Source organism: Littorina saxatilis, linkage group LG4 (assembly GCF_037325665.1).
Source record: "Littorina saxatilis isolate snail1 linkage group LG4, US_GU_Lsax_2.0, whole genome shotgun sequence".
Lineage (NCBI taxonomy): Eukaryota > Metazoa > Mollusca > Gastropoda > Littorinimorpha > Littorinidae > Littorina > Littorina saxatilis.
Genome location: NC_090248.1, coordinates 32,391,459 through 32,401,120, shown reverse-complemented (window position 1 = coordinate 32,401,120; position 9,662 = coordinate 32,391,459). Strand labels below are relative to the sequence as shown.

General features: G+C 43.5%; 1 protein-coding gene across 1 annotated transcript in view; it reads right to left on the bottom strand.

Moving 5' to 3' along the window:
• The window catches only part of LOC138964531 (protein SEC13 homolog), a 27,594-nt gene extending 18,484 nt beyond the window's left edge, over positions 1–9,110 (bottom strand). Inside the window, exon 1 of the mRNA XM_070336520.1 lies at positions 8,945–9,110. Coding sequence (XP_070192621.1) covers positions 8,945–8,947 — 3 coding nt within the window. The 5' untranslated portion in view covers positions 8,948–9,110. The remainder of the gene's footprint in view (positions 1–8,944) is intronic.
• Between the last annotated feature and the right edge of the window lie 552 nt (positions 9,111–9,662).

Below are 9,662 nucleotides of genomic sequence, written 5' to 3'. Positions count from 1 at the left end.
ACCTCTCCTCTCTCTCTCTCTCTCTCTCTCTCTCTCTCTCTCTCTCTCTCTCTCTCTCTCTCTCTCTCTCTCTCTCTCTCTCTCTCTCTCTCTCTCTCTCTCTCTCTCTCTCTCTCTCTCTCTCTCTCTCTCTCTCTCTCTCTCTCTCTCTCTCTCTCTCTCTCTCTCTCTCTCTCTCTCTCTCTCTCTCTCTCTCTCTCTCTCTCTCTCTCTCTCTCTCTCTCTCTCTCTCTCTCTCTCTCTCTCTCTCTCTCTCTCTCTCTCTCTCTCTCTCTCTCTCTCTCTCTCTCTCTCTCTCTCTCTCTCTCTCTCTCTCTCTCTCTCTCTCTCTCTCTCTCTCTCTCTCTCTCTCTCTCTCTCTCTCTCTCTCTCTCTCTCTCTCTCTCTCTCTCTCTCTCTCTCTCTCTCTCTCTCTCTCTCTCTCTCTCTCTCTCTCTCTCTCTCTCTCTCTCTCTCTCTCTCTCTCTCTCTCTCTCTCTCTCTCTCTCTCTCTCTCTCTCTCTCTCTCTCTCTCTCTCTCTCTCTCTCTCTCTCTCTCTCTCTCTCTCTCTCTCTCTCTCGCATGATGTTGAAAAAGTGCAAGCTGCACTATACCACTTAATTCACATCAATTAACTCGCAATTGACCTCAATGCAATGCATTTTGTGTACATATATGTATAATGTGTTTTCACTTTTGTTATCTGTTAAAATGTAGAATTTTAGTTTTTCTATTTTTTTTATCTTGTATTTTTATTTCATTTTTTGTAGTTAGTCTCTCTTTATTCATCTTTCGGATGAGAAAAACCGAGGTCCCTTCGTGTACACTACATTGGGGTGTGCACGTTAAAGATCCCACGATTGACAAAAGGGTCCAGGAAAGGGTCTTTCCTGGCAAAATTGTATAGGCATAGATAAAAATGTCCACCAAAATACCCGTGTGACTTGGAATAATAGGCCGTGAAAAGTAGGATATGCGCCGAAATGGCTGCGATCTGCTGGCCGATGTGAATGCGTGATGTATTGTGTAAAAAAAAGTCCATCTCACACGGCATAAATAAATCCATGCGCCTTGAAAATGTGCGCGATATAAATTGCATAAAATAAAAATAAAAAAATAAAAAAAATAAAAAAATGAATCCCTGCGCTTAGAACTGTACCCACGGAATACGCGCGATATAAGCCTCATATTGATTGATTGATTGATTGATCTTTAGGGCGAGGGCTGGAAGTACAAAAGCAGACTACTGCTTAATCTACTACCCTCGTTAAATAAAGAATTGTCATTGTCATTGTCCCTCTCTCTCTCTCTCTCTCTCTGTCTCTCTCTGTCTCTGTCTGTCTGTCTCTCTCTCTCTCTCTCTCTCTCTCTCTCTTTCGCCCCCACCCTTCTCCACCTCTCTGTCTCTCTGTCTGTCTGTCTGACCATTGTGACATTTTGCAGGCTGATGTGGATGCTATGTGTGAACAGTGTGACTCGGTCAAAAAAGATAACGCTGATCTCCGCTCTAGGTTGAAAATGGTGGAGGATAAGTGTGATACTGCTGACAACCAGAGCCGTCGAAATAACTTGTTGTTTTTTGGTATGGGCCCTGGGACTGGTGCGGAGCACTATGGCTTTGAGACAAAGGTACGTGACTTTATCAAACACGAACTGCAGATTAGTGATATGATTTTGATCGATCAAGCACGTCGGGTGGGTCACGCCATACTCGTCAGATTCCAGTCGTACAAACAGAGGGCAGAAGTTCTATGGAGGGCGAAATCAAGGAAAAAGAAATCCAGTGTTTACGTTCGTGAGGACTTTTCCCAGAATGTGCAGAATAAACGTAAACACCTTCAGTCCCTGCTGGGAACTCTCCGTGAAGATGGCAAGCAAGCATACATGAAGTTTGATAAAGTTGTGTGTGAAGGAACTGCGTACGTGTACAACACGCACAGCCAGACTATACAGCAACTCCCTCAGACAAAGAATAGCAGCTTTCAGGTCAACAGACCAGACCAGACGACGGGTAGTTCCAGAGACAACAGCGATGGCTACAACGACAGGGACAGCCCGAGGGACAGACGAGACGCAGTGCATGCAGCCCGCGACCTGGCCAGCCACAATCGACGTCACGGTACCGCCTCAGGTGCCAGTCACAGTGCCAGCGCCGCTCCACGTTCCGGTGCCTGGTCCAGCTCTAACTTCAGTTCCAGCTCCCGTGCCGACACCGATGCTTCAGTCGGTCACGGTGCCTGTTCCTCTTCCAGTTCCAGCATCTCCTCTGGTGGCGGTTCCAGCGACCGTGCCAGTCACCATGCCAACCCTGATGGATTAGCCGGGGAGAGCGCAGCGCTCCCTGGTTCTCGTGATCGTGAAACACGGTCACATGCAGCGTCCAGAGGGACGGGCAGAGGTGGGGGTCGACCTACTGTTTCGTGGAGATAGGGATACGGCCGGCCCCAACCTTTAGTTTCTGCACAGTGTTTTAATGGACAGACAACTGACGACAGGTATGTGCACATGAGTGGTGAATGTATTAACGCTAGACGTGAGAGTAAAGACAACACAAGGGGGACAAACACTGATACAAGTATGAGTTCAAAATCAGACGAGTACAGGGGAAGGTTTCATGATCAGCGTTCCCGTCAAGCTAGTGATACATTTAGTGTGGGTAAAGCAGTGTCTTTTTTGGTGTGGAACGTGGGAGGTCTTGCCTCTCAGCTTGGTGATACAGATTTTTCTGCCTATGTTGGAAAGTTTGATATTGTATGTTTTATTGAGACGTTTATTGATGACTCCTTTGATCTGTCCCTACACTTTAAAAATTACGTAAAATTTATGTCTCCAGCTATCAAGCTCTCACATCAGGGTCGCAAGTCAGGGGGTATTGTCGTGATGTGTAAGAAAAACATAGCAAAGCACGTTGAATTGGTTGACTCCTCACATGATCATATGCTAGTCTTGAAACTGTCAAAACATGTGTGTGGTGGTGATCGAGATATTGTGTTCGTGCCAGAGTATGTGCCACCATGTGGGAGCCCTTATTACCAAAAGACAGACTCCTCGTGCCATCTAAATGAAGTGGAGCTATGTTTAAGTGATGTTTTAGAAATGACAAGTGATTGCCACACGCTCTTGTGCGGTGATTTTAATTCTAGAACATTAGACTACCAGGTAGATACGCAGAACATTTTTGACCTCCTTGATCAAGACTCGCAAGGTCATGACCATGACACGATTTCACATGGTAGAATGACTGAAGACTATACACTAAATGGGTTTGGTACAAAGCTTATCGATCTATGTGTATGCTTTGATCTCAAAATCTTGAATGGTGTTTGCAATGCGGACAACTCGTGCAAGTTTACTTATATCTCCCATAGTGGTAACAGTGTGGTGGATTATTGTTTAGCCTCTGTTGACCTAGCCAATAACATTCACGATTTAACCATTGGCGACAGAATTGAATCAATGCATATGCCTGTGACCTTTGCGCTTGGGTTGAAAGGGAATCAGCGCCAGCCCCCTAAACAAGCACGTGTCTCAAAAGTTGTGTGGAACGATGCAAAAAAGAATGATTTTATTGAAAGTGTTAAATCAGACGATTTTAAAGCTAAGTTAAAGGAAGCGTGCGACATAATCAGCGCAGACATGGACGAGGGGCTGGAGATTTTTAACAAAGCAATGTTACAGTCGGCAAGGTGCATGACCAAAAAAGTCGGAGGTGACGATGAAGGTAGAAGTGCGTCCTCATGGTTTGATGTTGAATGTTTGGAAAAGAAGCGATCTGCGAGACGGTTGCTGAGAAGTTACCAAAGAATCAAAACAGAAGATAAAGAAGAAAAAGAGATAGCAAAGCAAAAGTACGCTGAAGTCAGGAAGGAGTATAAAGACCTTCTTCGAACAAAACGAACAGAGTACAGGTTAAAACAAGTTCATAACTTAGTGCTCTCTGCTGATAAACCAACGGAATTTTGGAAGGAAATAAGGAAATGTAATAGAAAAGAGGTGCACTCCAACTCCGTACCAAAAGAGGCATGGTACGAACATTTTAAGGATGTTTTAAATACCGATACAGTTGAAGGTGAACCCGAAGACGATCAGTTGCCTGATACAGGTATCAGTGACGAAATTCTTGACAGTGAAATAACTGAAATTGAAATTAGTAAAGCAATCAGAAATTTGAAAAATGGTAAAGCGGCAGGGTTTGATGGTGTGTTGAATGAAATGTTGAAAGTGTCTGAAAGTCTTATTTTACCCTTTTTAGTTAAATTGTTCAACAACATTCTCGAGAAGGGGGTGTACCCAAGAGAGTGGTCCAAGGCCATTATTGTGCCGTTACATAAAAAAGGAGACTGTGATAACCCTGATAATTACAGAGGAATTTCCCTCACCAGTACGATGAGCAAAATTTTTATGTCTGTTCTGAACGACCGCCTGTCTGTGTGGTCAGAAAATAATAACATTTTAGATGAAAGCCAGGCTGGCTTCCGGAGGAATTACTCAACTATTGATCATGTGTTTACCCTTTACGCTTGCGTCCAGAAACAATTTTCACAAAAGGCCAAACTGTATGTAGCCTACATAGATTTTTGTAAGGCTTACGATAGCATTAAGCGCCCCGTGCTCTGGTCAGTGCTTTTTCGATTAGGGATACAAGGCAAAATATTTAAGGTGTTAAAGAGCATGTATGAAAACGTGAAAGCATGCGTGCGGTGCGGAAACGAATACACTGATTTCTTTGAATGTACGCAAGGCCTTAAACAAGGTTGTGTAGCCTCACCGACAATTTTCTCGTTTCTGATCAACGAACTGGCACAGGATGTCATACAACGAGGCAGACATGGGATACGTTTATCTCCGTCTGAGTTAGAACTGTTTGTAATGCTTTTTGCTGACGACATTGCGCTGTTATCCAGCACTGTAGTAGGCCTACAAAACCAGCTTAATGTCCTGCGCTGCTCTGCAGAAAAACTGTGTCTGAACGTGAACTTGACAAAGACTAAGGTCATGGTTTTTAGAAAGGGCGGGCACATTGCACAGAAAGAGAAGTGGTTCTACGGAATGGATCGTCTTGAGATTGTGAACTCGTTTAAATATCTCGGTGTAACCCTTTCCACCCAACTGAGCTGGAACATTGCAGTAGAAACAAAGACAACCATGGCGAAAAAGGGAGTGTTCGAAATCGTTAGATTACTGAACAGACTTGGCTGCCATTCGGCAAAGGTGTTTTTCAAACTGTTTGACGCACGGATCGCTCCTATGCTCTTGTATGGTTCAGAGCTATGGGGATATGGAAAGTATGACTCTGTGGAAAGGGTCCACCTGTTTGCGTGTAAAAAGTTTCTGAAAGTGACAATTCGAACTCCAAACAACATTGTGTATGGTGAATTGGGAAGACATCCGCTGTATATTAACTCTGCAGTCAGATGTGTGAAATACTGGTTTACACTGCTGAAGCAACCTGATTCAAGATATTCCAAGATTGCATATAAAGCTTTATGTAATTTGGCATCGAAGGGCCACACAAATTGGGTCTCACATGTGCAGAGTCTTTTATGTTGTAATGGTTTTGCTGCTGTGTGGATGTACGGAACGGTTGGGAATGAGAAGTGTTTCTTACAAGAGTTTAAAAGACGTTTACAAGATTGTTTTTGTCAAGAATGGTTCTCCTTTTTAGAATGCAGTGAACGTTTTGACATTTATAATTGTTACAAAACATGCTTGGAAAAAGAGAAATACATTGAATTAATCGAAGATATTAAGTACAGAGTTGCTCTTACTCGTTTCCGCGCAGGAGTATCCGAAATCAACGCTCACAAGTTTCGGTACGCACCAAACCAAACGACAAGAAACTGTCCTCTCTGTACAGCTGATAGAGAAGATGAACACCATGTTGTATTTTTATGTCCTTTTTATCAAGACCTTCGAGCAAAGTATTTGAAAATCTCGAACTCTAAGACGCTGCAACAACAACTTGTGTATTTCTGTGGCAATAATGAGGAAAATGTGATGAACAGCTTCAGCAGATTTGTGTTCTTCATGCTACAGAAGAGACGAACCCTTATAAATGAGGTTCAGTGATATGTCATCAGGGTTTTAATGTATTTGTTGAATTTTATGCGTGACTATAATTTATAACTGTGCAGATACTATTGCTGTTATTTTAACCACTATTGTAAGGGGCTGTGGCCTTAGACAATTAAAGATTTGTTCTTGTTCTTGTTCTCTCTCTCTCTCTCTCTCTCTCTCTCTCTCTCTCTCTCTCTCTGTCTCTGTCTGTCTGTCTCTCTCTGTCTCTCTCTCTCTCTCTCTCTCTCTCTCTCTCTCTCTCTCTCTCTCTCTAGCTCTCTCTCTCTCTCTCTCTCTCTCTCTCTCTCTCTCTCTCTCTCTCTCTCTCTCTGTGTAAATGAAACAAATCTTTGCCGTAATAAGAAATGCAATAGTGACATGAAAGCTAAATTTGTCAATTTAAGTCAGTATACACGAGTGACACAAAAACGATACAGCCATTTGAGGGTGGGGGTGTCTTTAAAAGGGGGTTTCCATTGTAAAACAAACAGCAATTTGATAAATGATACATTTGTTTTCGAACCAAACAAGTCGGCTGAAATCATGTCAAAGCTAAATTCTTTAAATCCGAGCATTATACACAGAAGAGTACTCAAAAGAAGAATGTACAGCAAGCTTATTAAAATCAGTGAAACATGTCAGTGTCTGTATCAGTCAAACAAACCTGACATCTTTCAGCCAAAATCTTTAATACATGATTAAGTACAAACACATGAGTGAACTTATTTATGAACGATACATCAATCTCATCATTAAAACATGAGTATTTCAAACGAATCTGAATTGTTGAAGTCGATTGTCCTCCATACAATAAATATACAATATAATTGAAAGTAAAACTAAAGAAAAAGCAGTGCAGGCAAAATGGTCCCACTGAAAACCGACTGAGAGAGAGAAGAGAGAGAGAGAGAGAGAGAGAGAGAGAGAGAGAGAGAGAGAGAGAGAGAGAGAGAGATAGAGAGAGAGAGAGAGAGGGAGGGAGAGAGAGAGGGGGGAAGAGAGAGAGAGGGTGAAGGAGAGAGAGAGAGAGGAGAGAGAGAGAGGGAGAGAAAGAGGAGAGAGAGAGGGAGAGGGAGAGAGAGAGAGAGGGAGAGAGAGAGGAAGAGAGAGAGAGGGTGAAGGAGAGAGAGAGAGGAGAGAGAGAGGGAGAGAAAGAGGAGAGAGAGAGGGAGAGAAAGAGAGAGGGAGAGAGAGAAAGAGAGGGTGAGGGAGAGAGAGGGGAAGAGAAAAAGAGAGAATAAGAGAGAGAGAGAGAGAGCCAGAGAGAGAGAGAGAGAGAGAGAGAGAGAGAGAGAGAGAGAGAGAGAGAGATGTCTTACTACAAAATCAACAGGTTAGTATTTTCAATAATAATAAAATTTAAAAAAGCAAAATTAAGCAGCATACAGACACACGCATCATTATTCTACAACTTTGCTTTTTTTATTAACATGATTATAAGGTTTAAACAAGGTGGTATTGAGATTGTAGCTCTCAAAAAACAAAGACCGGACAGAGCGAAACAGGGTGTGCCAGCGAAAGAATGGGCACACCGCGATGGCCGGCGCGCGGGTCTCGGTTACTGCACGGTTTGCGGCGCTTGGTGGCTCTATTCTATATCTCTGTGATCTGAGCAGCCAGAGCCAGATGAAACCGTCGCTCCAGAAAGCGCATACTCTTCAGCAAGAGAAAGGAACAATCACAGTGAATTGTCATCTTTAGCTCACAGACAGAACAACACGTTTTTATTACTTTGATTTGTTCTGTTACCTTTGTGATAAGAAACCAGTCAAGTTTAATTAGATTTACGTTTTGTTGCGGAAAAAAAAAGTCCTATTGATTTATTTTTGTTCAGGACAAATGTCCTATCACTTTTGTATTGTCCGGGACATTTGTCCTATGCCACATCTCATGGATGTGAGCCCCTGAGCATGTTCACTTGAAAATTTACTGGACTGTTTTATGTGATGTGGGACACTAATGTTAACAGCCTAGGGCCGGATCTGGGGGGGGGGGGGGGTCCTGGGTTCCGGAACCCCCCTGGCCATCCGATGTACATCTCAGAGAAAGAAAAAAAAATATGTGGACTTTTTAAGCTCTTCCCCCAACTCCCTTAGTTTATTTGGTCTTCTAAAACTATTTCAAATTATGAACAACATCAAGTCGACAACGGCCTGCCCTCCCCGTTATAAGTCCATCATCATAGGCCACAAGTCAAGTCACACGCTACACTATCACTAGTATTAATAGCATTGATCAGAGAACCGATTGCAACAAGCATCTGCGCTATCGGGGAACCGATGTTTCGGAAAAGGGCTGTACTGCACACTGTGAGATCATTCAGTGCTCGCCCCTATATCTTTCCCACTTCCGCGTGTTTTGTTACTGTTGAAAATGTGTAATTTTGATTCCCAGTTGCAAGGAAAGACCAAAAAATGACCTCACAAATGCAACATTTTCTCGGCTTCTCTGAGGCTTTGCCCCCCAGACCCCCCATCGGGGCATAGCCCCTGCACCCCAACAGGGCCTCGGCGGCCCCTGGAACCCTGCCTTCAGTTGGAACCTCCCCCCTCCCCCTCCCCCCCCTCAAACGAACTTGGTCCGGCCCTGCAGCCTGTTCGAATCAATCAATCAACCTTGTGATTCTGTCAATCTGTCATACTAAACCTTCTCTCCAAGCCTCACCAGAAAATATCACTGCTGATTTCTTTTTTTCCACACTGACCAAAGTAATCAGTTGTCATGACGTTTTGAATAACATACGACTTCCCTTCTCCCCTCATCCTGATTAGTGATACAATCTGAATCGATACAATCACAAACGTCCGTATCGTCAGATTCGTCTGCTCACACTCACAGACAAAATTACTTGCGCGCAGATCTCAAACGCTTCACTTCAGGAACAGACGTGCTCTACTTTGAACTCACCATCGTGTCTTCTTCTTGCCTTGCTGATGTAAACTAGATTCAAACGGTGTACTCTCCAAAGAAATAGCTGAAAACAGCCTGTTTCCTTTCACGTCGGCGCTTTATCTTTCCACTGATGTGTCTTTTTCGTGTCTTCGCGAACGTGGCAGGTTCTCTTCCGGTAAGCTTACAGTTCTTCCGGTAAAGGGAGCTAACTTTGCCGAACTGCCATTGAGCGAGTTTTCGCGAGGAACAGGGATGAGCTACGGTAGGGTCACTGCGCATGTCTGGTTTTTTTCTTCGCGGAAACGCTGTTGGGTTGTGTCCAGTCGCGTCCCTTGCAACAAGATGGCGACAAGCGCGTTACGGATTTACTGTTGTGGAGAGTTGATGGACGACGATGATGAACAAGCAGTACTGTTTTATTGTTGATGTGAATGTAATGCCAAAACATCGAACTATCGATTCGAACGTCAATGAAGAAGTGAGCGTGAAAATCGAGCGCAAAACAGCCGGGTAAAAGTTCAGGGCGCTAAAGTACATTTGAGCCGAAATCGCACCCAAACTCCTGTTGACCTCATTTCTTCCCAAAATAAACATCACTGCTAAAATAAAATGCATTAAAACCAAGACAGTATCCAACCCAGTATCCTTAATTTTTGAAAGGCTAAGTGATTTACAACAAATGTCTTCTCACAATCCGTAACTTTGTCAAAAAATATTTGCAGAAGTTTCTCAC